We start from the raw sequence: 24,134 nt of genomic DNA on the forward strand, positions 1-24,134 counted from the left end.
CATTTGAATTTTAATGACAATTTAATAATCAAATTTTGTCACATTTAACAAAAAAAAAGTAAAATAAAGAATTCAAGATTGTTTTTCAGGCCTATACTTCTACCTCGACCTCATTATCATTACATGTAAAGACATAGTTAATATCCATTTCATTCACGGCCAATAATGTCAGAGTTAAACCACTTCAAAATTATGACTATCTTCAAATAAATTTCCCACAGTCCAGTGCCAAAGAAAGTTATATATTGCAGTAATTTCGTATGAGTGTGGACATTTCTTGAGCTTAAACCCATGCAATGACAACATGTGGTGGACTTAGAGTTGAGTGATGCACATATAAAAATAAGTGATGAAATACATCTGGGGGCACAATTTGACACACTAGTCATATCCCTGGAGTGTTTGCCTAGTGGCTGCCCCTTACAGCGTTTTAAATGAATTGGAGTGCATTTTAAAACAGCGAACTAATCATGCTAATAGGGGTCAAAATATTTCTTTTATGCTATGTATTATATTTCATTGGATTCGTAATAAATTAAATTTTTCTCAATTCTATTTACAGAATTTTTATTGTAATTTTCTATAATAAATAATTCAAGTGAAGGCAGGTGTAAATCGCAAAATAGATATTTTAAACAGATATGCCAAAGTTGCATGTCTTTTAAAACTGTAAAATTTATGTGTGATGATATAATTAATGGTTAAATTATTATTTATTATCCATTTTATAATTTTGATTCCTCAGAAATCACTAACTGTAGTGATACTACAATGTCAATCTCGTCAACAAATTTTCAAACTTGCTTGATAAAACTTGATTTCTAAACTTTTTTGAATATATTTAATGATCAAATTCTATTAAAATAATTATTTTCTACACCTTTACATTTATAAATATGTGTAAAATGGAAGATATCTTCTGAATTTCTAGGAAACAATTAACGAAATCGGCACTGCGCGGTCCCGAACTTCACAAAATTTTCGTATCTTATATTGAAGTATATTACACGTATAGATCATTATAATTATCAAACCTTTCAAGAAATATGTAGTTGATAGCTTGAATTTCATGTAATGCTTTACTGGATGAGAAAATATTGCGTGTTGACCGAGTTACATGCTAAATAAACATCGTAAGTAACAGTCCGCCATTTTGAATTTTGGTGGGACTTTCCGAGATTCTAATGTTTTTTTACACAAGTAAATCATGTGATTTCCAACTGTAGTATGATGCAATCATCTATTGTTAACCTGCAGGTGGCCGCCTGTGCTCTGATAATTTTAAAAACAAGCGGTAATTTCAAGTCAAATCAACAATGAAAATATACACACGTGTCAACGTGTGGTCAAAAGTCTCATTAAAGGTTGGATGCTAAGTGTCAAAAGTCGTCATTAAAGGGTAAAGGAGGGAACGATCTAAGGGGAAAAGAGCTATTATCTACGCATGTATAATCTTAAAATGCTTGAAAAGACGTTTTTATTTATTTGTTACAAGTGTCTTTTTAACTGCGCGCGTTTTGTAGACTGTAGTTTTAGAACAAGTTACGGTACGTAATCCGGATTTGCAATAAAAAAGTGCTAGAGTCGGCGTGTAAAATTAGGGTAGGTCGGGTTACCGGAAACACAGGTTTTTTTTTTTTTGGGCCTTACGATATATTGAACATGTTGAAACGATATAGGCCCTATTCATAATATTGTAGCGATAAAATTTTACCGTATGCTGTATGGTAATGTGAAACAGACCATGCACAATTTTAAAAACATGTTTTTTTCGAATGATTATTATTTTAGGCATTAACTTAACTCAAAAACGAATTTTTGATTAAGGGACAATATCCCTCTGCTCCACATTTCACGCCTTTTTTTTAAGTTCCAAACATTGATCTTCAGCAACAACTTTTACATTCAATTCAAATAGAAAATAGTTTGAAGTATGAAACGTTGCTTACTTTTTCAGAAATGAATGATATGCCAAATCATGATTTGAAGAAAATTTGATATGGTCATTAGAAAGATCAATTATTTTTAATCTCACAATTAAATTAGAAATATGAGGTATATATAAAAATAATATTTACTCTCATACCTATCTTATTTCCTTTAGAAAACATACTGGAGCGATGCTTTTTAAATCAGAATATCAAATTGTTTTCTGTGCATGTAAAATAAAATGCATCCATAAAGAAGAGTTATCGTTCCATTGTCGCCCTTGAAATTCTTTTTTAATGAAATAAAATATTAATTCAATGTTTATAAACAATTCTGCGGCTGTTATTTCTGTACAATTAAAAGACTTACACGTTTAGAGATAGATTTTTTATCAACTTACACCGTTTAAAGGAACTGAGTATAAATGTTTTAGGTAAAGTATTAAAAAATAATTTACATATACATTAGCAATAGAACTAGAAATCAACCTCTGAACAGTGGAGTGGGCTTGCGTGAGTTAACAATAAAATGGTCTTTATATTAGAGATCTGTAAACTTTGGCATGACAAATTACTGAATTTCATGACAAAATGTCTGCAGAAAGTTACCTTTCTTATCTGTAGAGTTATCTCTCTTATCAGAGTATCAATGAACCTTAAGGGGTCATTTTTAGCGGTCATTAAAAATAATGACCGGGTCATTATATCCCACGTACAATGATTCCTAGGTCAGTATTGCTGTAAACAGTACCATTTAGAGTCATTGTTGTGTTTTAAAGTTTTCTTACCAGCCAATCAAATTTGAGTATTATCAATAGAGGTATAATAAAACTCATTGACATCAATTACCTAAACAAATTAATTAAGAAATTTCAATAAAGAATTTATATCATTGTTAATCTGTTCTGCAATCATAACGAATTTTTAATGTAAATTTCAAAAATTAGAAAAACATGATTAAAATATCAACTTTAAAGCACAAGAAGAGAAACAAAAAGTTTAGAAAAGCTAAAATTAGAGCTTGGAAATAATATGAACCATTTTAGTTTATAGCACAGTCGTGTTCCTATTTCTAATGGAGAGACCTAAAAGAGTTATTTCATAACATACACATGTACAGTGAAAAGCAGTTCGCTTACTAAATTTGACATAAAATTTATCGGAAAAAGAAATGGAAAATACTTCCACAGAAATACGTTAGTTCAAAGCCATGAAAATACATTTAATTGTATTTAAGTACATTAAGCGCAACGGTTACATGTATTTGTGAAAAACACGCATGCCTTTGTTTTAGCGCCACCGGTCAAGTTGACCGGTAAAAGAATGTAGATGTTTGATGTTTTTGGTGAATTAAAGGTCTGTTTTGAACTCAAAAGGACATATGAGCTAGTAATTTTATCATAAATTGTACTCCTGATAATTTTTGGGTTTTTTTTAGAGGAAAAATGACTGAATAAATAAATTTCTTTTATTTATTAAGACAGAAAAAAAGATAAGGTTCACAGTGATTATTGTCTATAGTTTGATTGTATAATAATATCATCAGTCATCTTATAAAGTGAAATTTAGACGCACGTTCTCATGAATTTTAATCAATCAATGCATTGACTTAAAAGGCAAAAATGAATGTAATAATGAAATCAGATACTAAAATTTGAATGTACTTATATTGTGTGGCAGAAATATATTGATTGATTGATTGTATACTGTTTAACGTCCCTCTCCAGAATATTTCACTGATATGGAGACGTCACCATTGCCGGTGAAGGGCTGCAAATTTAGGCCTATGCTCGGCACTTACAGCCTTTGAGCAGGGAGGGATCTTTATCGTGCCACACCTGCTGTGACACGGGGCCTCGGTTTATACGGTCTCATCCGAAGGACCGCCCCATTTAGTCGCCTTTTACGACAAGCAAGGGGGTACTGAGGACCTATTCTAACCCGGATCCCCACGGGTCGGCAGAAATATAAAAAAGGAATGAAAACACAGAACGATTTGTACATCAATTTACAGAAATAATCGAAACATTTTTGTTTTTCTGACTCTACATGATTATTTTCCAAACAGTAAACATACCAAAAGAAGTTCTAAAATGGGACTACGATGCTCGATGCAGATACGTAGCATGCGCGAAGAAAGGAACTCAAACAATGCATAGAGCTCGTGCAATGATTGTTGGTTGTGCTGGAGCTGGAAAAACTACTCTTTTAAGGCGACTACAGCAGCGTAGTATCCAGGAGTTACGACAAATACAGTCGACCGTAGGACTGGAAGTGCATGACAACTTATTTGAAGTAGACAAAGATCGAAAATGTTTAAGAGGTTTGTATAAAGTTTTAAGGAGATTTTAATCAAAGTATATTTTTTTTTTTTTAAATCATGTGTTTTAGATTGTATTGTTCAGGTCTGGAGGAAGATGTTGATACAGAAAATAAGTGCCTACTGAGTGTTGTGGATTTTGCTGGACAGTGTGCGTATTACGCCTGTCATCAGGTCTATCTCAGCAGAAGAGCTTTTTATCTTCTTGTTATCGATATGTCAAAAAGGTTTGATAAAAAAGTTGATCAAGCATTGTGTGAACAGGAAGGAACCATGTTTGCAGACTGGACATTCGGACGTAAGTGTTTTGTACACGTCGTTTGCAATTGTTTGCGTACAATAAAGTAATTTTGGGGGTTAAATTTTGATTTAATTTTAAGGTTTTGAAATCATTATTTTCCTGTTAACAAAATTATTAAGTGTGAAAAGAATAACTGCAATTCAGGTTATTTCTGTGTTAAATATTTATAGTTGTCTTATTGTCAGTGCCCAGTTCATTTTGTTTTGAAAAGGACAGGATAATCTTCACAAACACACCCAATCATGATCAGACAATCGTTTTTTTATGAAATGTACTCCACACAATTCATCATACAACAAAATGTTTCGTAATGCATTCATTCTTTTATTGCATGCCATCAAATGCCTCATTATCAGACAAGTTTCATTTCAGTAATAATTTTATATTCACTATCAGACAAACCTTTATCAGTATTTTATAGCTATTTAAGTCAAAATAATCACATCTCCACAGATCTCTTAATTCCTGTATTGGAAGCAATATTTATTTGCAATTAATTAAACTTAACGGATTATATTGAATAATGTTCAGTCATGAGGATAAGCAGTATATCACTCTACTCAATCAGTGAGGGAGAAATTTTAGGCAAATTGTGGTTTAATTAAACAAACCAGTAAAATTAAACATTCACATAAGAATTCGTCTAACATATCTGCCGTTTCACGGAAAAAATACGTTTTCCATTAGAATTGAAAGACCATTGTCACAAAAAAGGAATTTTATGTGGACAAAAAATTATTTTTGTTTGCACATACAGGCTAGGACATTCCAATATTTATAACTGATATACTGCTTATCTTCATTATCGCAATGGTTAAAACATCTGTTCTACAATCGCGAGTTCATCCTTACGTCACGAACTTGAATCCCACTCTGCGACGCGTAGAGCAGTCCTTCGGATGAGACCTCATAAATATAGGTCCCGTTTCGCAGTAGTTGCTGGCACAAAAAACGATCCTCACTGCTCAATGGCCGTAAGTATCTAGAATAGGACAAAATTTGCAGATCTCCACTGGCGAGTGTTGGGGTCTCCATATGAGTGAAAAAATTCTCGAGAAGGGCGTTAAACAACCTTCAAGCAAACAAAACGTTTATTTTTGACAAGTTAAAAGTAAATTTTATTATGTATTTATCTTTCATAAATTGATTACTTCATTAATTACTTGTATTTTTAAATTCAGAATATGTCATTTTTTGGTTGAAATCTATCCATACCTACTGCGAAGATGATACTCCAGTTGTAACCATAGCAACCCATTCTGACGAAGTGAAAAATATGGTACATGTCAATGATAAAAAATGTTTTGAAATAAAATGCACCAAAACCAATTATTTCGTTTAATTAGCACATACACATTTCGGTGTTGTTGTTTTTTCTCATTAAACGTAAGCAATGTATTCATAGTCATTTGATTTGTACGTACAATGTAATTTTATAGATTGTTAAATGCATGATAAACTAAGTGGACATTTATCTCCTTCTTCCTAGGTTAACACATCAATATATGATGATTTGCTGGAGCTTTTGAAGAATGAGCCTGATCTGAGAAAACATCTTGACCGAGAACGCTGCTTCCACATTGGGTTTCCTAAGGATGATAACGAACCGTTGGATAAGTTAACCGATTTAGTGGAATGTATCGCTTCTATCTCTTTGGAAGATCGTTGGAGAGAGAAAATTCCGAAGGATTGGGCATATTGTGAAGTAGTTTTAAGACAGAAGAAACAAAGTGGGGAAAAATGTATTTCACTTTCAGACTTTAGAAAACAAGTTTCAATAGAAAAAAATGGAAAAGAAAATAAGACATTTGATGTGCTCCAGTTTTATCATGACATTGGGGTTATTCTGTATTACAACGAAGATCACTTAAAACATAGCACAATAACAGATGTGCAATGGTTTGTCGACTGTTTTAAGTATATTATAACAGATCCAAAACATGCCAGGGATCTTGTTGATAATGACAAAGACTGGAAAAACTTTTTTGAAAGTGGCTATTTATCTAGAGAGCTATTAAAAGGAATTTGGATGAAAAAAGACATGGAACCAATAAAATGCAACACTACCTTGAAGTATATGCAACGACTGGGCTTGCTTGCTAAAGGTAAAAAAGCATACTATGTCCCTTGCATGAACAAATTAGACTTTGAAAAGAAACTGAAAGATTATATAACAAAATTGGATCAAAAAACCTCTGTTTTAGTCTTCAATTTCCGGTTCCTGCCATATTTCTTTTATTTCCGTCTCATTGTAGCCTGTATAGTCAACACAAAGTGGACTGTTATTGAAGACAATGGACAAAAGTGTTTGTTTAAAAACATCGCTTTATTTAAGTTTGAAGAACACATGATAGGTGTAGCTGTTACTACATCAACTATTCAGGTTCAAATATTTAAACAAGGAAATGGTCATCTCAAAAAAGAGATTACAATGAATATTAAACAAACAATAGAAGATGTCCTGGAGAACTTGACTAAAAACTTTCACAAGAAAACTTTGTATGATATCGGCTATCAATGTTCAAAGCAAGACATACTTGAGGAAAATGCAACGAGCTTTATTCTGGAAAAAGATTTGGTTGGTAGAGGCGAATTCAGTTGTCCCAATCATGGGCTTAAAAATCATCATGTAATCAATGAAAATGATCTGCTTCGCTTTTGGAGACATGGTATGCATTCTTAAACATTTATTTGAATTTTCTTTGATGTTTTTTTTTCGCAATAGTTTTTTTTGTTGGGTGCGAGGCTAACTATCATTAATTAAAAAGTTTGCTAAAGCTCACCTAGAAATTTGGAGCATTGGAGAAAGACTCACGCTGCTAAGGTTACTGAATTGGAAGGCATGCTAGGACCTCCCTTGAACTCTTTTATTCAGTCAAATTGTGTGAAAAGATTAACACTTAAGATTTCGGTTGGGTGCAAAATCCAGTAGTACTTTAGAACTTACCCTTATAAGTGGGGTGGGCGTTTTGTAACAAAAGGTATAAAAGAAGTTTATATGCTTTGTAGTTTGTCTATTATACCCCACGCAACATGTTGCGTAAGGTATAACGTTTTCGACCCGTTAGTCATCAGTCAATCAGAGTGTCAGTCAGTCCGTCAGTTTTGTTTTTTTTTTTGGTCATAATTTTGTTGGGAATTTCCGCACATTTACACCTAGATTTTTTTTTATCATATCTTGAATATACTATACGGTAGAGGTGAACAGTTTGTCAGCACAACTTTTCATTCATAAACCGCTGCATACAATTTCGTTAAACTTTGCAGATATTAGGACACAATGTGTTGATGTGCACATTACCAGTAAATTCCGATTTTTTTTCGGGAATTTCAGGACGTCGGGGGGTATGTGAGCTTGCTAACTTTTTCTTTAATTCTATAAATTTAAATTATTATTTATTTATAAAAAACGAATATTTTAAAAGGTTTAATCTAAAAGAATAATAAAACACATGACAGAGCTTTCACATATTTGCTTCTAGAAATTAAATAAAAATTGTTTTGTTTTTTCATTTTCAAATTACTTCCTTTTTACTTTATTTATTTCCTGCCAAGACCAGAAGGGCTCTAAACGAATAAAAGTTTTTTTTCTACACCTAATCCATTCACAGATGATCATCCCTAATAGTTTCCATGGAAAACACTCTAATTTGAGACGCCTTCTGTGTGATTTAGTCTTATCTATAGGACAGGAATACACACGTCTAGAAATATATTGAATACATAAATTCTATGGAACTTTTGGAAATTTTGATTCACAACATTCACGAAAATCAATTGAAAGAACACTTCTTTATACAACCATCTCCCCACGATAAAAAAGCGAGCTTTTTCAACAAAACTGAAACGTATGTTGATGACGGTCTTTAAACGTAGACCTAAAATTGGTACGTAAGTCAACTCAGCAGTGCAAGTTTTTTCATCGTAACAGCGCATGTTGTGCTGCAGGCCCTCGAGTTTTAAGGTTTCATTCGAAAAACTCAAAAAAATTGCAAAGAAACCGTCACTACTGTAAGTTTCAAACCGGTAATTGTTTCCACTGTATAATTCTATATAGAATAAAAAGTCCTTAAAAATCAGGCATTTGAATTTATGAAAAAATATTTAGCAGAGTACTATAGACGTCTTTAATTTCACGTGTCTAAATTTCACGGTTTGTTAGAAAGTTACCTTTTACGGTGGTTTTAATTTCACGGAGAATCGTTTGTAAATATTCAGGTACTATGACTGTTTCTAGGCAGAAATGACGTGAAATAATAATCACGATGGTTTAAAGTTCGCGGAAAATTCTTAAATCGTGAACATGGTGAAATTAAAAACACCGTAATGTTTTCCACTTCTACAGTATTAAACGTTACCCTTCACATTGATTGACACCAAAAACAAGGTACCTAAAGGACATTTTCTGATCTTTTTTATTTGGAAACAGGGCTTCTCTCAAATCCACGTGTTTTCAATGTGCTGATCAATAAACCGAGTGCTCCTCCGGAAGTAGCCTCCTATGCCCTGAAATAGCTAGTTCCTGTCAAACCCCTTATTTATTTACAACAAAGTACATATCTTTTCCTATGTACATATAACAAGCAATGTGGCTTGGAAGAAAACCAAAAAAAAAAAAAAACACACACACACAATTCTCAAAATAGATTTTATATGTATAGAACTACAATTGACTGAGTTTGTTTGAATGGTGAATTACCGGTATGATAGTTTGAAATTAACATTCAAGTTTTGAGGCAGCGAAAGAGAATAGAATCCGGGCCTGCTCACGAAGCACACACCCTATTGCTATTCTACCTTGACTGACTAAGAACCCTCTTTACACTGCACACTAAAAGAGTATTGATTCTAACGGTGTTTTTTTGCAGCTAGAGTTATCTGTCCCTAGATGTAAATTTTGAAAGATTGATATTTACAATATATTACAAAATTTGTAATTTATTCAAGTATTCTTCACATTTTAAAAGGCAAAGATAAATTAACTGATTGAAGGTGTTATATATGTTTTTCTTTATTGAAATAATTAACAGTGTTTTCTTTTCACTGTGATACTGTGATGTCTTTGAACATTTTCCAGGGGGTAAATGCCACGCACCATACAGTGAAAATTAGATAAATAAGTTTAACATTAACTCTTTTATACGTTTTTTTTTTTTTTTTTGTTAATGTTCAAAAGAAATTTGCTCTTGTGTAGAGAGGGTCTTTAATAACAATAAAATGAAACAGAGTAAAAAAAAGATTCCAAACCTTGTTTCAGGAACATAATAAAGTAAACATATTTATCTTATTTTTCTTTCCTTCAAGGCGAAGAGACAAGTCTTCATGACAAAGAGGTGCAAATACCAAAGACACTTTATAGAAATTTAATTACTGATTTGGTGAATAACTATCTTGATAAGTCTGTGGATAATGAGCGTGTTTTCAGAACATGGAAAGAACATTTTAAATCCCTATACTCGGCACCAAGGTATCACTCAACCACTGTTTATGAAGATTTCAATACATTGGAAAAGGATGGAAAACTTTCATTGAATAATTATGAGATCTTAAAGGAAATACTAAAAAATGTTGATCACCGCGCCCTGCAAAGAATTAAAGAGCACGAAGAAGAACTCAAGAGAACATTGTGTAGACAAAAGTCAATCTCGTTATTTCGTAATGTTCCGCAAATGTTTAAGACTTTAAAATCATTTTCATGCTTATTAAATTTTCAATTTAAGTAAAATCACATTTTGTAAGTGCAGCAAGGTCAAAAAATTGATTATGTGAAGCAATTTGAAACTTTTTCTTATAACTTTAAAGTGTCTTTTTAAAAATACAAGTCATTTAGTTCATTTTGTTCCATGCTTTATTTCGATAAAAATATTGGAGAGAAAACGTCGCAAAGGAAATGTTTGATTAAGACACAGACTTTAATGCAAAAACGTCGTATTAAATGCATTGTACTGGCAAAAGAAACATATTGACACCTATTTTCGATTTGATTTGATTTAGCTATGTATGTAAAAACTAAAATACATACTAGACAAAAAAGTTTCAGACTTTTAATATCAGGAGCCAACCTCGTTAAGAGAATATTAAAGCAGACGTACGTGTACATTTGGTACTAACGAATCAACTTCTTAAAGATATATATGCCGTATTAGTTTTTTATTGCTAAAGAAATAAATATATGTGGTGTCTCAGCAAGTTACATAAGTTATGTAATTTCTGCAATTAAGACAATTCCACTCCATCACTTTTAAAAGTTATGAAATATTATTTTGTAAAAATTATTTTCTCTCCGAGTCGGATATTAAACCGCCTCTTATTTTTTTGATCTTGTACATTGTTTTTAATTCATGAGGATCAGTTGTCCATTCTAGAACATAAGACAGAAGGGGCGAATCTTTGCACATGAATATACTCTGTATTAATATTAAATTGTAGTACTCGTGGCTAAAGATATTAGAATTGATTTTCATTCAGTATCAGGACATAAAAAGAAGGATAACTCAGTTATATTTTCAAGAAAATTAATGAGGTATTAACTGTTACCTTCATTAAAATGTCTGTTGATCTTGCAAATGTGTTATATGAATATTCATGTAATTATTATGCATTCTAAAGGCAGTCTGAACGCAACTTTATACAAAATGTTTATATAAGTTGGTAATCAGTACCTCTTCCAGTGACAAAGATGGAGTTCAAGAATTTATTAAATATACTTTTCAATCAATAAAATGAAACACATAGATGAAAGATTGCATTATATCGCGTCATCTTTGACAACGTCGCCATTTTTGCAACCCATCTTGTGAGATCTTAATATTAAAAACAAACTTCACGGAACACAAATCACTAATCATATAAAATGACAATATCTTACAAAATTTGCAATGTTAAATATTCTATCAACAAAATACAATGTTATTTTGCTTAAACAAACAAAACTAGAATATTCTAAGCCTTAGCCTTTGTCAGTCTTTAAGTAAATGCCACTGAGCGACTTGTTGGCGAGGCTTTGTTATCATGTCGTTCCAATGTCTTGTCTCCAAGGGACCACTCTTGCTGCTTAACACAATTTTTCCTATCATTTCGTTCCTTCCCACTTTATCGAAGTCCATCACAATCACTTCTATTGCAGCTTCCCGGATCTTTTCCCAAGGAATTTCAAAAAAGAACGACTCATTGTACACTGGATTTAGAGTTCGCATTTTAATTGATGTTTTCTTTTTCTCTATTCGGTTGTTTCCGAATTTTAACCAGAGCTTGACATAGGGATCTGCAAGTAAAAAGAAAAAAGGTTAAGAGTTTTCAAATCTATTTTGGGGGGTATGGAGCTTACCAAGGCATAATGAAGGTTAGAAGTGAAAAAATTAAGATAAAAAATTATTGAAAATGTTTGATTGTATTGTAGTTATAGTGCTAGTTTTGCATAATTAAGTAAATAAAGGTGTTTATAGTTTCATTGATACCCTTTTAAGAAAGATAATTCTCAATTGGATGAATAATTGTTTTGTTTTGTTTTTTTAACATTAAGGACAGATGATAGAAACAAAAAAATGGATGTCTGGATTATATATAAATTTTTTTGTCTTATTTCATTGAAAATGATGTAAGAAATGAATTTCTAGAATGGAAAGAACTTTTAAACCTTCTATGATGCTCAAAATTCTACCTCCATGAAACCATCCTTATTAATCTATACAAGTATTTCTTCTCTTCAAATCCGATTTCTGTTAGATTAGGAATAAAAATTCCAAAATATGCGGTTAAACTTATTGATTTTACTCATTAAAACATGACTCAACTTGTTATTTTCAAATGTTTTTGACAAAAAGGATGACTGCACTTAACGCCGGTTTTTGGGTCTTTTTCAACCTCTGTTGTTACATTTATTTTTGTTTTTATTTTTGTCTCAAGTCATTTATTATAGAGTTTGGTCTATTTCCAAATGAAATACAATGTGATAAAGGTTATAAACTGCGTTGCAATGAAATAATTCGTTGTTTCCTTACCCCACCTCTCTGCAAATATAGGGAAATGAGACTTATCTGCCCTTGACTTAAGATAAGATTTATAAATATGCATAAGAGATGGAGCTAATATTGTGATGAGCTAGTGGTCTTATATTAGAATAGCTACTGTATTTATATTTGGTGCATTTTCTTTCTCTCTCTCTCGTCATATGTTTGTCACTATTATTTTTTCAGTTTTCAAATAAAGTATATATAACTAATAACAAATAACATCGACCGGTAGAAGTAGCCATTCTCATTGATAATCAACAGCAATGGCTGATATAAACAATTCGCGTGTTCGAATATAAGTGCCGACTAGCTCAGACGGTAATGCACAGAATCAATAATATTTAGGTCCGGGATCGAGACCCGATAACAACAATAAGACTTTCTTTTTTCCCTTTTATAAAAAAGAAGGAAAAACACCACAATTACTCAAGTTTTTTTAAAGTTTCTTTTATAATTACTTTTCCCTATAAATTAGAGTGCTAAGAATGGTATGATTTCAATTTTATTTACTGGCTCTTACTTTGGATGTTCATGTTAAGCAATGATTCAAAACATAATAAATAAATCTCTTTTTTCTTGTAGACTACGAACATGTAGAGACATGCATTCAAAAATATATAAGGATAGTAAAATGAAATGCTTATGAGATAAATATAAAAATAATCTTATAGATATCTAAGAGAAAAAAAGAATAGCCCGTGGCTCGATGGGAATGGATTGAAACAGATATAAACAATCATTATCGGCAAGCAGAATGCGTGTTTCCTTACACGTCACGTGATGGAATTTTAGTATTCACAGAGTTACCTGGGTATTGAAATCACGTGGTTAATTATAATATTCAACAGGTAACAACGTGGTCAAAATGGCCTGTATACTATGGAGAAAGTGAACACACGAAGAAACAGTTTTTTCTCTTTTTAACCATCAGCGCATGTTTGTCTATCGATCTCCTTTTAATATGAGGTAATATATATAAATATACAACTACCATTAAAAGGAGATCAATAGAAAACATGCGCTGACTATGTATTAAGCCTGTAAAAAGATGGGCTTACTCATTATCCTATGGAGATTCCAGAATATGCGATGGCCCCTCCCTATAAAAACGACTTTGAACTTCGTTAATACGAACTTTTAATTAACGTAATTACACAAAGTTGCAGTTAAGACATTGACCATTTCTACCATTGAAAGAGAAATGCCAATTTTAAAAATTAATTATGTCGCAATTTCTAAGTTTCCTTAAGTGCACTCATCCTTTGTTTGTATCATTTATCCTTAACTTCCCATTCCTAAAAATCAAGAACCGTTAAATTACTTTATTAGAACAAAGTAAGGGTTGAGGAATCTTTAAATATGTAAAATTAAAGAAATGAAAAATGTCTAATGAATTTGAACTAAGGGTTTAAGATGCATTCCTTTCAACTATTAAGCAAATAAGTAGTAATTATGGTGTGTAACAGCATGAACATGATGTAAATTTCGTTACTTTTTACATAGAAATGTCCTTAATTTTTACAAAGAAACTATGATGTTGTTTTGTAAATGGATATTGTGATTAATTGATCCAACATATCAAAGCGTTTAATTTAATTTTAAAAACAACAATGCAATTTGAACAAAGTAATAAGGTATTTTTAACCCATTTTCGTTGAATATAAATTGAATATACTAAATGATTGCTAAAATGTTTACTGATGTTGGTTGTGCATGTCTTAATGAACCTCCATGCATATAAACCAAGGTGTATGTTAATATTAGCCTTAAAGATTGTACAATTTTAGCAGAGAATATTACCGTTAAAAATGGTTGACATAAATTATTCTGATACTTGACGAAATATTTGTTATTTCTTGGCTCTGTTTGAATTGTGAATACATTGAAAACATCTTACATTAGAAGTTCCTTAAAGAAAATTCTTTAAAAAATCAAAAAAAAATGATACCTCAGCAACATTTATTTTAAAATTTGAATGGCTGATTCAATGAATAAAAAAAACCCACATTTTCCAATTCTTAATACTTACTGTAACTTCATATATTTTTTTCATTACACTTATAAAATCAATCTTGCAAAGGGTATCTTTTATTGGGTATAAATGTAAATTGATAACAATTGCTTGTAAAAACTTATGGCAATACAACTTTTTAAGCTAATCCTTTTAGATAAAATTTTCTTTAGTAAAATAAAGCAATTTAACATATCATGCACAAGCAAACATTAAGGATAGATGATACAAAAAATGGTGTCTAAGTTGGTATAAATATTTGAGCCTATTTTTTATTGCAAATGATGCTAATAATAATTAATTTATAACATATAAGAGAAATATGTAAAGTAAATTAGTGAGTTCAAAAAACATATTACATAAACGGTCAAAATAATTGAATAATATCTATATTTTTAATCTAATCTTGTAATCAAATAATTCAGAATCGGTACTGTTTTCATCTGCGTGGAAATAATATGCTATATAATATAAGCCTTTGAAAATAAATTATCACCTACTACTTTAATTTAAAAAAGCAGGTCAAAGGATGGGGGTCCCTTAAAATTTTCTACTCCCAATCTTTCTCTAAATACCTGAAGTTGAATGTTTTCGGGAGTCTCTTAAGTAATAAAACACTGCAATTCAGAACCAAATATTTGTCATAACTACATCACCGTGTATATCCCAACATGCGGGGTGTAAACTATGTTGTGCGCGGGGTGTATGCCTCCGAAGCGAGAAAAAGGAGGTCAATGTAGGTTCTTTGTCCATTTTCTCAACTTACGGATATTTTTCGCCAGAAACCATATGCCTACGGAAGAAAGCATTATCTAAGGAGTATATGGATACCTATGAATCCACTGGACACCTTCTAGTTTTATCAAACACCTCAACACAATACCGAGGATCGGAGCAAGATTGACGCTTCACTGTATGATCAAATATCAGAAGAAAGCTTTGCTTCGTCATCACTTTTATATTATTGTTAAATGCATGATTACTTTATAAACGTTTGTACAAATTGTCTGTTAAGAAACAGTTCGTATTTAAAGATATTGACGAAAAATCAATGTTGTGTCCGGGGTGTATGCAACATGTTGTACGCGGGGTGTATACCCCTCTCTTTACTCTATAGTATCATTGTCTAAAATATCATTAAAAAAATTCTTAATAATTGACTTTTGTTAAAGTTATATTTATTTTTTTAATTATTCACCAGATTTTTAATAGCAAAAAGTCAGGTTTATGAATTCGAAGTACGGAGAAAAATTTGATACACGTTCATCGCACTTTTGGCGTTGCTTGCACATGGAAGTAAATGTACAGGTGCTTTGTTAAACTGTTTAATGTGATAAACAACCATTCATCCCTTCGATTTAAAAACACCTTATTCAGATAATTCCTTAATAAATGCTTCACTCATGCATCATTTTGAACATTTTGCATTTTCTCATAATTTCTGTTTAACCCGTTTCAACAATTTTTTAATGATACTGCATACGGTGTGTATATATCTCAATTGATTCGATACGCAAGAGCATGCTCTACGTATGAACAATTTCTTAATTTTTTGACAAGCAAGTTGATGAAACAAGAATATCAGCAGTCTCGTTTAAGTCATCATTTCGTAAGTTCTATGGTCGATACAATGGCTTTGTCAGCAAATACAATTTATCATTGAGTCAAATGCTGACTGACGTTTTCAATACCAATTATAATTAGTCCATTTATTATACACTGAATTGAAGACGGATTTTTTCGTTATTTCACGATCATGACAATGAGCACACGGCGGGTGTGACCGGTCAGCAGGGGATGCTCACTCCTCCATGGCACCTGATCCAACCTCTGATGTTTCGGGGGTCCGTGTTTGCTCTGCTCCTATTTTGTATTGTTTTATGGACTTTGAGATTGAATATGTTCGTTATCTTCACACATCTTTTATAAAAAAATATTTAGCAAAAAAATGTTTTCCATCATGTAGTATTTATATGCTGTGTACTTTGACCCCAGGAGGTCACATTTGGCAGTAAATTTTTGTTTTTATATTGAGGCATTATATTGTACGAAGTATATATTTTCTAGGAATGGGCCCGGGGAGGGTGTATTTGTGTCTTAGGTCACTTTTTAGTTGCGGGGGGGGGGGGTAACTTTACTCCGTGTATATACGATAATAAAGTAGAGGAGGGACGAACATTAACTAATATTAATTATACGTCAACGTAAAATTGTAATTGTACCCACAACAGTTTTTGTTTCAACTGTGCATGTCCCCAGAAAATTGTTCCTTATTACAAATGTGCATTACATGTTTATTGTGATTTGTAAAATATGAAATCTTTTCAGATAAGGAAAAATGAGTCCAAATATTGCAAAAATTGAAAGGAAAATTAATTTAATATACCATACGTATCATCCCCCTTTTTGTTCCAGACACAACTTTTCACTACAGAAAATGTTCATCGAAATTCAAGTTTCACCCCCCCCCCCCCCGCCTTTGTGGCAGCATAGTCAAACAATGATTATGTAATAAGGTTAAGTAAAAAAACTTTAAAAAAGGGAGAGTTGTTCCTGAAAAAAGATTGGACCTTCAACCACATTTGAAATAGGAGTTTTGAGTTTCGATAAGTCCCTCCCCCCCTTTTTTATAGCTATAGTCAACTTATGTCAAGGTCTTTTTTCAGGTACCCCCCCCTCCAAAAAAGATTCTACATCGCTGTCATAAATGCTATATGTATTGATAATATAAAAGTTGCAGAAACAAAAAAGAGATTTATAATACACCATTCATGTTGTGTTTCTATTATTTTTAACAGGCGAAATATTTAGATTAAAATGATGCGAAGAAAGGACAAAGTGTCCTCAATGCAGGGATTTGGGGGGGGAGGGCCCCCTTTGGAGAGATTTTATATTTTATGATTACGTAGATTTAGACCATTGCGCCATCTATAATGTAGCATTAATTCAGATAACAATCGCTCCTTGCATATCTAGAGCCTATTATGTTTGAATGTGATAGTTTGTTTTAGTTTTTCTTTTATTCTTTTGATTTTTTAAAAATTTAGTTAAATTGTTTTGTAATTACATGTATGGACTTTACTTTTTGGTTTGGCATTAGTATTAGGGTCTTTTATCAACACTACCTGTCGCTTATAATCCTGTGTAAATAATATTTTCATAGATACTTTGCACTAATAATCCTAAGAAAAATATGGGGTATACACCCCGCGTTCAACATGTTGCATACACCCCGCGTACAACATTGATTTTTCGTCAATATCTTTAAATACGAACTGCTTTATTAACAGACAATTTGTACAAACGTTTATAAAGTAATCATGTATTTAACAATAATATAAAAGTGATGACGAAGCAAAGCTTTCTTCTGATATTTGATCATAAACACAGTGTAGCGTCTATCTTGCTCCGATCCTCGGAATTGTGTTGAGGTGTTTGATAAAACTAGAAGGTGTCCAGTGGTTTCATAGGTATCCATATACTCCTAAGATAATGCTTTCTACCGTAGGCATATGGTTTCTGGCGAAAAATATCCGTAAGTTGAGCAAATGGACAAAGAACCTACATTGACCCCCTTTCTCTCGCTTCGGAAGCATACACCCCGCGCACAACATAGTATACACCCCGCATGTTGGGATATACACGGTGTACATGTACATGTGTACATTAAGATAACAACATACAATCTACAAAACTATCTATCATAATAACATGTAAACATATATTTTCCTATTAATGCGACATTGGCGTTAAATATCTGCACAGCTATTTATCATATATGTAACTACATGATGTAAGAAATGCTTTGGTGTTTTAAGAACTGCACTTCTATATCATAACTAGGTTAACTTAGGTTTATCATAAAAATACTAAATTAATGTTTTAATATCTATACACCATTCTAAAGGTAATCTCACCTGATGACATCTACACACCTTTCTAAAGGTAATCTCACCTGATGACTTCTACACACCTTTCTAAAGGTAATCTCACCTGATGACATCTACACACCTTTCTAAAGGTAATCTCACCTGATGACATCTACACACCTTTCTAAAGGTAATCTCACCTGATGACTTCTACACACCTTTATAAAGGTAATCTCACCTGATGACATCTACACACCTTTCTAAAGGTAATCTCACCTGATGCTATACACCTTTCTAAAAGTAATCTCACCTGATGACACCTACACACCTTTCTAAAGGTAATCTCACCTGATGACTTCTACACACCTTTCTAAAGGTAATCTCACCTGATGACATCTACACACCTTTATAAAGGTAATCTCACCTGATGCTACACACCTTTCTAAAGGTAATCTCACCTGAAGCTCCCGTTATATCTTTGGCCTTGAGATCTTTACATTTCATTACTATAATATTCAATCTGCCTACAGCTGGCTGGTAACTTAATGACAGTAGAATTTCTCCCAGTTTTCCCTGCAGAAGAAGTTAAAAATTATGTTTCTTAAGTACACTCGACTGTATACAACAGCAAAGTATGAAATCATACATGAACCTTGTAAATGTAATTTATGTAATTTAACTATTCTATTGAGAAGCTACACTGTGTTACAAGCACAATGTTCTTTTAAAATTTCAATACATATAATTGAAAAATAAAAAGCATAGAGGAAATTCGGAAACTAAGAAACAAAGCAAAATACACTGCTTTTAGCATGTAAATATTTTTATACATGTAAGTAAAAAGTTATGTATTGACAGGGGTTTTGTAACATATGATTTGCGTCACTGTGTTTGGTTTATTATTGAATCATTAATATTTCAGACCTTATTATTTTTTAAATTCGACTTCTAAATTGGTGAGTTTTTTACCCTGCTGTCCTTGCACGGCTGAAGGTACCGCCACATGATGGGAGACTGTGAGAGATCTACTTCATTAAGAGGAATGTAAGTTTCACCGATAGGATCATCACGACTAAACCGGTCATAGTCTATAACTTGTAGATATATTGTCTTCTCTAACAATTTGTTATGAGGCCAACCTACAAAAAAAAACATTAAATAAATAATGTAGGAATAATTTAGCCAGATAAGGCAAAATTTATGATTCCTTAACTAATAATACTGCAAAAGAAATTTATTTAATAATCTCAACATATAACTACTGTTTCCTGATGACCTGGAGACGGGTTTTTTTCACTCAATAGTGTGATGTAACAATAATTTTAGTTTGAAAGGAAAGAATTAAAGTTATGTCGATTCAAATATAAAAAAGTGTCAAACATTGATAGCTATAAAAACAATCAGATGAAATCTCTGGTTTTCAGGAATGCCACGTGTCACTGTCATATATATATATATGTACAGAAATGTATATGTTACAAACCTTCGAACAGAAAACTTTCATTCCAGCGTGGGTTAAGGTTTTTCTTCTTCACTTTTGTCACTAACTTGTGTCTTTTATCAGGTAAAAGTAAAATTTTCACGTAAGGGTCACTTGTTCCTGTGAAATCCTTTGCCACTAAGTCTTTCGCTTGAATCACTTTTAAAGTTAATGTTAAAGACTGAAAATCATAACTTAATCCTATTTGTATGCGTCCTAGTTTACAATCGACGCCTTCTGTGACGTCAACAGACGCCGCAGCGTCCACTTCCTCTGCGTCCTGTGACGCATTCTCCATTAACGTGAAGGCAATATTCCTCATCCCTTTCCATAAACTGCTGTTGACGTCATCAGAACTTTGGGATCTCTGTGAATCGTTCTTCATGAGTGGCTGTAAAGATATTTTTCAAAACTTAAGTTTAGACAAAAATTAATATATTTGAATGGGCATCACACATTTTTCAACCCAAATATTTCTGGTAAGACTGTATTCTTACTGGAATGGATTTTCTATAGCTTACATGTATATGTACATGTTATGTATACATGTAACAAAACTTGCACGTTTTATGTTTCTTTTCGTATTAGGTTTACATTTGCAGATGGGGTATTTTATTTTGAGTGTTTGGGCATATTTTTTTTTACAAAGAAACCAACGACAAATATTTTTAGGTACATTCTATTTTTGGTATCCAAAGTAACAACGTTCATAGAAATAAGAAAATAGAATAAGTACCATTTTTATAATATTTACATATGTTCACCGTTTTATTAAGATTGTGTAAGATGGGTGCAAATCAGCTACATGCTACACAGCACCTTTATTCTTTCAAATGAAAAAAAAACAACAAATTTTGAAGTTTATATGGAAACACATTCCAAATTTACCATGCCATGTCTTACTAAATGCGTAAATTTACTGCATATTTCGCGTTGATGTTTTGAGTTATAGCTATAAGCTACTTAACTCCATGATATGAAATGCTTCTGGTGCTTCCTTGCAACATAAGATTTAAAGTCGTTCTCATGCAAATCAAAAACAACACAACATCTATTTATTACAGAAAAATCCATACAAATGCTGATATAAATGAAATCATGTCTCTGTTTTTCAAATGAAACACGCTTATGACTGGCGTTTTAGTGAATTATTTATTGTTTCTTATTATGTAATAACACAAAATCAGAATTTTTCAATTTGTTTCATTGACAGCATGGAGATGCGGGCATTGTAAACATCGTCAACTTTGTATTCCTAGCGGTAGAAGCAGGAATAAAGGGCAGAGAACTAGTGCTGTCCAGAGAAAATTAAAACATTCTGAAGATTAGGATCGCATCCAATAACAATGATTCACTACTGGAAAAAGAGCACCAAAGACCCAGATTTTGACATCATTTCCTGGTTGAACAAGATGAAGCAGAGTAATAAATGGGTAGGCTTTACCTGATTGGCTGAATTGAGGTATGTAAATATTTTCATTTTAAAGTAAAAATATTAATGTTTGAAATAAATGATGGAATGTGGGAATATTACAAAAATTCTAGAAATACCAGGGGAGATTGTAGGAGTGGGGATTGATATTTTTGGCAGGGTGTCATTTACTGCCGATCTCTGTAAGTTCTAAATAACTGCAAATTTGACCTATAAACGCCGCGGAACGGTATATTTTTTTTCGTGTTTTTAATAAGTGCTTAGAACGAACTTTCAAATAATACCAGTGATTTGTTTGAACGGGAATTAGTAAATTACTTGGAGGGCAAAAGGTTTGTATAGAGTTCTATGGGAAATTAATTGGTACTCTTTTCCCTATAGAGACCCCATTTTTTAATAAGTAAAGTGAAGTGAAAGTCATGAAAAGTAATTTTTAGCAATTTATTTGAATATTGAAGACATTTCGAGAGAAAAATTAGCAAAAATATGAATTATTTATCTGTGGAATTAGGGTTAGAGGTGATTTTGGGTCTTTTGTAGAGATTGGGGGGGGGGGGGGGGTTTAAATTGGTAAAACAATGTGTAGTTGACTTGGCCATAGGAGAAAGGTAAGTTAAGAAAATGTATCAGATTGATCTTATAATAAATGTTTGTATGTATTAATAAATTTATGTATGTATTTTACATGTACATGTAATTGTGTATTTATATGATTTGCTATATATGTGTACTTTTGGAAGTGTAGGATGGTGGCCTGGTGTTAATTTTTGTTTAGTTTCTTATACGTCTGCACGTTTGGTATCTTTTCGAATAATTTATTCGGCCCTTAAAAGTGCGTTTCGTGGTGTTCATGTGAAAGGAGGTCATTTTCTGTCTTGTCGTATCATGTCGGTAGTGTATGTGATCCTCTGGATTGCCTCCCTTTGACTGCGGGGGGATCAGTTTGTAGTTTGGTTGTTTCTATATTGTAGCTACACAAAGGTATGTGTTTTCCCTCTTTTTGCTCTTTGTAGTTCCATCAGGGTGACTCTCTGCAACTCATTTTCTACTGCTTTCCAGTTTTTGTACTTAGAGTTACTTCCCTTAGACTAGCTAACCAAATATGTAGAATTTCAACATGATATAATCTTAATTATTGTGACCTTAGGCTTCTGATTTTGTTTTCTTGAATTATTGGAATGGCATTACTGCATGTATCACATTTGACTTTTCTAATATTTACATGTAATTACATGTAAAATTGTAAAACATGTATTCCACCCTTGACGGATCCATTTTTTAAACATTCGGCCATGTAGAAGATATGTAATTTGGTAATTTTTCAGAAAACATGAAAAATATTGCTGTTTTCTTTATGATTTATGCTTAATTTGACTAACGTTATTGATTTATTTTCATTTAAAGACTATAGAGAACTTTCATATTTCAGCTTCCTGGACCCGGGAGAGCTTGGTATCTGATCGGCGGGGGGCATTTTCTCTATATAAGAAGAAGATGGAGACTCGCTACCCACCCGATATATTTTGTCGGACAAATTTCTGTACATTGCAGGTAAATTTTTCATTTATCAACTTTTCAGCCTCTTATTGTGGTGTACATTTTGGGGTTTTAAGTCAATTATTGCATTTCTTAATTTTTTACAAATTAATCTGAATTCCCCTTTTTAAAGCATGAAATTCAATAATGTAGATTATGGTTGTACTGTATAAGACTATCAGACACTGCACTTTGATTTGTTATCAAAAGTATTAATTTTCTCTTGTCTGAATTAATTGTAAACAAATATAATAGGGGGCACCTGCTATTTCTCTAAGTGTCTTTCACTGGGGGGTGGGGAAACTTTTTTGTATATACTTAAGCAACAGGAGGGGTTAGATAAGAATCATTTAGTATATCAGAGTCTCAAACAATTTACTTTTCATAAGCATAAGAAAATTTCTACATCAGTCTTTTTAAAACCTTTTAATTTTGCTTAATTAATTATGATTTATCAAATTTTGGACCTTTTTTCTTTATTTTGGGGAGATTCCACCCCTATGAAAAAATTGACACAATTATGACTTTATATCATTTTATTAACATCAAAAAACAAAATCATGTTATTTTATAAATATTTTATTCATTATAGTGACAACTGTATCCAGATTTCATCACAGGAATGAAAGTTTTTCACTCTTTGGAAAAGCACCTGCAGCAGGGAGGGGACATTCATTAAGATGGCCACAGATTCCAAGACACTGAAGTGACAGGCCTCAAATTTCATACATGTATATTGGTAAGTATAAGGTCTTTGAAAATTACAAAATTGACTAATTCTGGGATAGGTAAATATGTAAGTATAGGAAAAAGAGCACCAAAGACCCAGATTTTGACATCATTTCCTGGTTGAACAAGATGAAGCAGAGTAATAAATGGGTAGGCTTTACCTGATTGGCTGAATTGAGGTATGTAATTATTTTCATTTTAAAGTAAAAATATTAATGTTTGAAATAAATGATGGAATGTGGGAATATTACAAAAATTCTAGAAATACCAGGGGAGATTGTAGGAGTGGGGATTGATATTTTTGGCAGGGTGTCATTTACTGCCGATCTCTGTAAGTTCTAAATAACTGCAAATTTGACCTATAAACGCCGCGGAACGGTATATTTTTTTTCGTGTTTTTAATAAGTGCTTAGAACGAACTTTCAAATAATACCAGTGATTTGTTTGAACGGGAATTAGTAAATTACTTGGAGGGCAAAAGGTTTGTATAGAGTTCTATGGGAAATTAATTGGTAC

At 32.2% G+C, this 24,134-nt stretch overlaps 2 protein-coding genes and 1 long non-coding RNA gene across 8 annotated transcripts in view; 2 read left to right on the top strand and 1 right to left on the bottom strand.

Moving 5' to 3' along the window:
* The window catches only part of LOC134269137 (uncharacterized), an 84,172-nt gene extending 73,079 nt beyond the window's left edge, over positions 1-11,093 (top strand). For both annotated transcript variants that reach the window (XM_062751353.1, XM_062751354.1), the window contains 5 exons: positions 3,997-4,251; positions 4,334-4,546; positions 5,731-5,828; positions 6,039-7,218; positions 9,854-11,093. In XM_062751353.1, coding sequence (XP_062607337.1) covers positions 3,997-4,251; positions 4,334-4,546; positions 5,731-5,828; positions 6,039-7,218; positions 9,854-10,272 — 2,165 coding nt within the window. In that variant the 3' untranslated portion in view covers positions 10,273-11,093. The remainder of the gene's footprint in view (positions 1-3,996; positions 4,252-4,333; positions 4,547-5,730; positions 5,829-6,038; positions 7,219-9,853) is intronic.
* A 136-nt stretch (positions 11,094-11,229) lies between these two features.
* Positions 11,230-24,134, bottom strand: part of LOC134269138 (synaptotagmin-7-like) — an 82,148-nt gene continuing 69,243 nt past the window's right edge. For all 5 annotated transcript variants that reach the window (XM_062751357.1, XM_062751355.1, XM_062751356.1 and 2 more), the window contains 4 exons: positions 19,925-20,312; positions 19,411-19,580; positions 18,900-19,014; positions 11,230-11,813 (listed from right to left, as the gene is read on the bottom strand). In XM_062751357.1, coding sequence (XP_062607341.1) covers positions 11,509-11,813; positions 18,900-19,014; positions 19,411-19,580; positions 19,925-20,312 — 978 coding nt within the window. In that variant the 3' untranslated portion in view covers positions 11,230-11,508. The remainder of the gene's footprint in view (positions 11,814-18,899; positions 19,015-19,410; positions 19,581-19,924; positions 20,313-24,134) is intronic.
* LOC134269135 (uncharacterized) lies at positions 21,287-23,792 on the top strand. The gene is made up of 3 exons (XR_009992508.1): positions 21,287-21,685; positions 22,783-22,904; positions 23,482-23,792. It is a non-coding gene; the product is annotated as an uncharacterized LOC134269135 (long non-coding RNA).

Source organism: Saccostrea cucullata, unplaced genomic scaffold, assembly GCF_032062105.1.
Source record: "Saccostrea cucullata isolate Sc308-1 unplaced genomic scaffold, CSIRO_AGI_Scuc_v1 ctg2354, whole genome shotgun sequence".
NCBI classification, from domain to species: domain Eukaryota; kingdom Metazoa; phylum Mollusca; class Bivalvia; order Ostreida; family Ostreidae; genus Saccostrea; species Saccostrea cuccullata.